The sequence below is a fragment of the Ranitomeya variabilis genome, chromosome 5 (assembly GCF_051348905.1).
Source record: "Ranitomeya variabilis isolate aRanVar5 chromosome 5, aRanVar5.hap1, whole genome shotgun sequence".
Taxonomy (NCBI): domain Eukaryota; kingdom Metazoa; phylum Chordata; class Amphibia; order Anura; family Dendrobatidae; genus Ranitomeya; species Ranitomeya variabilis.
The window spans coordinates 261,501,098-261,505,129 of NC_135236.1; the positions used below are offsets into that span (position 1 = coordinate 261,501,098).

At 38.3% G+C, this 4,032-nt stretch overlaps 1 protein-coding gene across 1 annotated transcript; it reads right to left on the bottom strand.

Annotated features, from left to right (window-relative positions):
• Positions 1-631: 631 nt before the first annotated feature.
• On the bottom strand, positions 632-3,760 carry LOC143773592 (C2 calcium-dependent domain-containing protein 4C-like). The gene is made up of 2 exons (XM_077260992.1): positions 2,883-3,760; positions 632-2,713 (listed from the first exon to the last, which is right to left on the bottom strand). Exon 2 carries the CDS (start codon positions 2,683-2,685, stop codon positions 1,471-1,473), a length of 1,215 nt encoding a protein of 404 aa, XP_077117107.1. The 5' UTR covers positions 2,686-2,713; positions 2,883-3,760; the 3' UTR covers positions 632-1,470.
• Between the last annotated feature and the right edge of the window lie 272 nt (positions 3,761-4,032).

Consider the following 4,032-nt stretch of genomic DNA (forward strand, 5'->3'; position numbering starts at 1 on the left):
ACCTAGAAATTTTCAATACTAAAATTAAATGGGAAAGCACAGTAATGGAACATTGTGTGCTCAGGAAAATTTACCATGTTGGATCTTGCATGTAAAGTTAAATTACACTTAGTAAAGACACATCACTCCCACCCGTCCTGGACTAGTCAAGTTCATTAGCCTGTGCCGGGGATGCCGAGGTTCAGTATTGGGAAGCTGGGTTAATGCTCTAATTGGTATGGGGGTAGTTTCTGAGGATTGGGAGACCTGATGGGTTTTCAATTGAAAAAGGCAAAACACTGGTCTTGAGCTATTGTCATGTTTAATTACTTAGTGTTAGTGTGTCCATGCTTTCATCTCGTGGTTTAGGATCATCAGTGTGAAAAGAAAATCAAGGCTAGTTTATTCTTAGGAAAATATCATACCACTGTCAATATTTACTACCTGCTTACAGCTCATACTGCATACTCATGCATGCATCCACACGCATATACACGCTAATGTTGATTTATAGTGGTTGCCATCATTAGAACACTGTTTAGTGCTATAGTTAAGAGCCTTTCTGCAGTATAGAACCAGATAAAATACATGAATATATATATATATTTATATATATTTTTTTCTTTATTAAAAAGTGCTCATATAGCCCAATTGATCAACACATTTCATAAAATAAATAATTTATTAATTTAACCATAAAAAAATAAATTTTATAATATATAAGTATCATATTTGCAATAAATAAACTGAGAAATACATTCATACTAGATATATAAAGTAAAATACATATAAAAAAAATGTTTAAAAGAAAATTATACAAAAAATAAAATATAAAAATAATAAATACATATAAAACATACTTTGTTACTAAAGCATCTATTTCCCTTTATAGACAGCTGCTGATGCTACTCTGTATTGGGAATATTAGTCAGAATGGTTGTATCTATTGCAAGAGGAGCTAAGGTTTTAAAAAATGTTGCCAATAGAAAAAAAAACCAGAGTACTGATAACTTTTAATGCAGCATCGAATATAGCAGAGATACATATAGGAGTATACGTTTCTACATGATCTGTACATTTACAGTGCTGCTTTAGAAAACAGAAAGTCATTATTTAGCTGCTATCTGTAGATCATGGGTTGTTTGTGCCAATTACGGTATTTTCAATGTCTATTTGCAAAGAGAAGAACTGGCAGATCTGGGTCAATGAAAGCAAACACAGACTCTTTCAGTTCTGGTCTTCCATCAAATAGGATTACATATATGCCAAATACTAACTCACCACTTTTTAATAAAAAAAGAATGGATATTGATAAACCTGCAGTTTTCAGATGCTTAAGTACTTTAATTGGAATTTTTCGGCTAGAACCTTCTTATAGAACAAAATAAGTCAATGTTGGACAAAATGAAATGTTGACGTCAGATGTAATCAATATTTGTTCTTCTTTTGAGTATTTTAAAGTGCTTTGCAAACATCTTGAAACCCTTCTTCTCATGGAGAAAGAATGTTAAGCAAAGGAAGTTCACTTTGGCCAAGGATACAGTCTCTCTTCATGCTGCACATTTTGTTGATGACCTTTATTTTAAGACTGCGGCTATGTAGCTGTGTTTGAAACACATTCTCAAAGAAAAAGTCCTCATTGAAAATGGGGTTTCTACTCCTTCTGATTACAGTACTTCGCTGCTTCTGTTGTTTTCCAGGAGTGATGGAAAGTGTCACAAAACAATTGATGGTTTTTGGGTCAGTATCTGGGTGGTAAAGTCCTTCAACATTTATGAGTCGGACTCGAAGTCTCTGTGCGTCAGGGCAATACTCTGTAGATAATCGAAGGGAACCTCCATTTTCTAGTAACACGGCATTTTCTGTCATAAATCTGCCTCTAGAATAGAAAAGGTCCATTGGAAAGACAGTATCCATCATTCCATCAGAAACTCTCCGAATTATGTTGGGACTACTATCTGTGGAACTGAACTCATCAGCTGAGAGTGAATTATTTCTAGACATCCCTGACTTTCCCTTCCTTCTGAGAGTTTTAGAGAAGAGCTTTTCTTGGCTTAGAGCTTTCAGTAAAGAGCTACATCGAGGTGGAGATCTGTGAAGCGAAGGAGAACTAAAAGGTGAAGAATCTGTGGAAGATGAGGTTTCGCTATCCAAGGTGCCAGAGCGGCTCAATGACCTCAGTTTTAATGTTGTGAAACTACTGCAAGATGATGCCCGCTGCCATGCAGATGTGTTTGAGCGTGATTTAGGCAGTAAAATTGGAAGGGTGGCAGGGTCATTGTGGAAGAGAGATTCTTTCCTTCTGGTGTTTGGGCTTTCTAGTAAGGTGCAGAATCCATAGGAAGTTTGAGTTTTGGGAAGATGTGGCAAGGAAAGGGCTGCTTGTGCCTGAGGGTCTGCATTCGTGCTTTCTTCTTCCAGGGCTTCTTCTGCACTGTCCACCTGGATAATATGTGTCTCTGGTGTGCCAAAATCTTCACTTACAAAACTTGCTCCACAGAGGTCAGGAACAGACCTACAATGAGATTTCATTCTCATACCCCTCTGTGATGAAAGAAGAGGGGGGATGCAGAACTCAGGGATTCTGTCCGGAGTTAATACATTTGGACAAGGTATGAGACGCTGGGTAGGATAGGCGCCCCTTGCTGTGGGAACAAGCATATGTCCCTGCATTTCTGGTGCCGTTAGCTTCTCCAAAAGCCACATAAGTGTTGTTATAGGTTTTAAAATCGTCCTGTAAAAATAATAATAAAAAAGTGAGAATTTGCTAAACCCATGTAGCAAAACAGGATTTACAATATGGTGCAATAAAGTTACAGCTAAGCAGATGTTTAACTCTTGTAAATTAAAACAAACCAATCAGAATGTAGGCAAAAAAGACAAATCTAAAAGACAATATTTACCTGTAGAAGTGGTGAAATCCTGTTCACATCACCAATAAAAAGTCCTCTGTAAGATGAGCTGTTCCAGGAGCCAGCAAGGAAATCAGTGCTATCTAGCCCTGAGCAGTGAGTGAGCTCAGCAACCTCCGTCACCTGCTTTTATAGCCAAATTGAGTTGTCCTGCGGCCAATTGGAAGCAAGTGGGTGGCGCACATGTACCAGTGGAAAGAGACACGAGGCAACACCGTGACAATGGAGCTTTGTGATAACACTTCCTACGTTAACATTCCCTTTGACAGAGCCAGAGTAAGAATACGCGCTCTAAATGTACACTTGTAGGCTAGATACTAAACCTTACTTCATTTACGATTACAATGTACACAGATAAACAATGACAATAAAGGAATAGAACACAATAATAAGTAACCGTAAACAACGAGATTTGCGATTCACCCGGTTAAAACCTAAATCCACTCACAACCTGGAAATTCCGATCTGACGGCGTTAACCCCAAGAATCCCGCATCCTATCACGTATCATTCTTATGAGCTACCAGGAACTTGAAACAAAGGAAGCTATTTCTCGAGGTTGGAGCCACAATCCAGCACTCGTCACAATCTGCTGTCCCTCCGTACCCTGCTAGTATCAACAGTATTGTTCTGGGCCGTGTGTGCTGCCAATAGCTGCTTAGTAATTATAATAATAGAACCGGGCATTAGAAAAGTGATATTACAGGAATTATGAGCAGCGTTTCTTGTAAGAAGTCCAGCTACATACAGTAAAGGAGGTCAGCCAGCCCAGGCGAGAAGGACAGTTACTCATGGAGAACAGAGGACGCCTGCAGGATTTCTAGTTATTATTTCAATAAACTTCTGGCACGTCACAAACACATGTCAGAAGATAATAACAATGGGGATTAGAGCAAGGAGACGGACCAATCTCTATAAGAAAGTGCTGGGCTAATTCAGCTGATTCTACACTAACTGTCAGTGAAGCGAGGTAAGGCTATAATCACATTAGAAAGGATCCAGCAGCAATCCATTGGTAAAAATAAAGTTGTGCAGACCCAACTTTTATGTCCACTTGAAAAAAAAATGATTTAAACTAGAATAGTTTAAATAGCCATCGGTTTTTTTCTCCCATGTGAAAAGGATCTGTTTTTTGCTCACTG

What these genes read in the sequence shown, in the direction of transcription:
- LOC143773592 (XM_077260992.1), bottom strand. Translation starts at nt 2,685, where the DNA reads ATGTGGCTTTTGGAGAAGCTAACGGCACCAGAAATGCAGGGACATATG.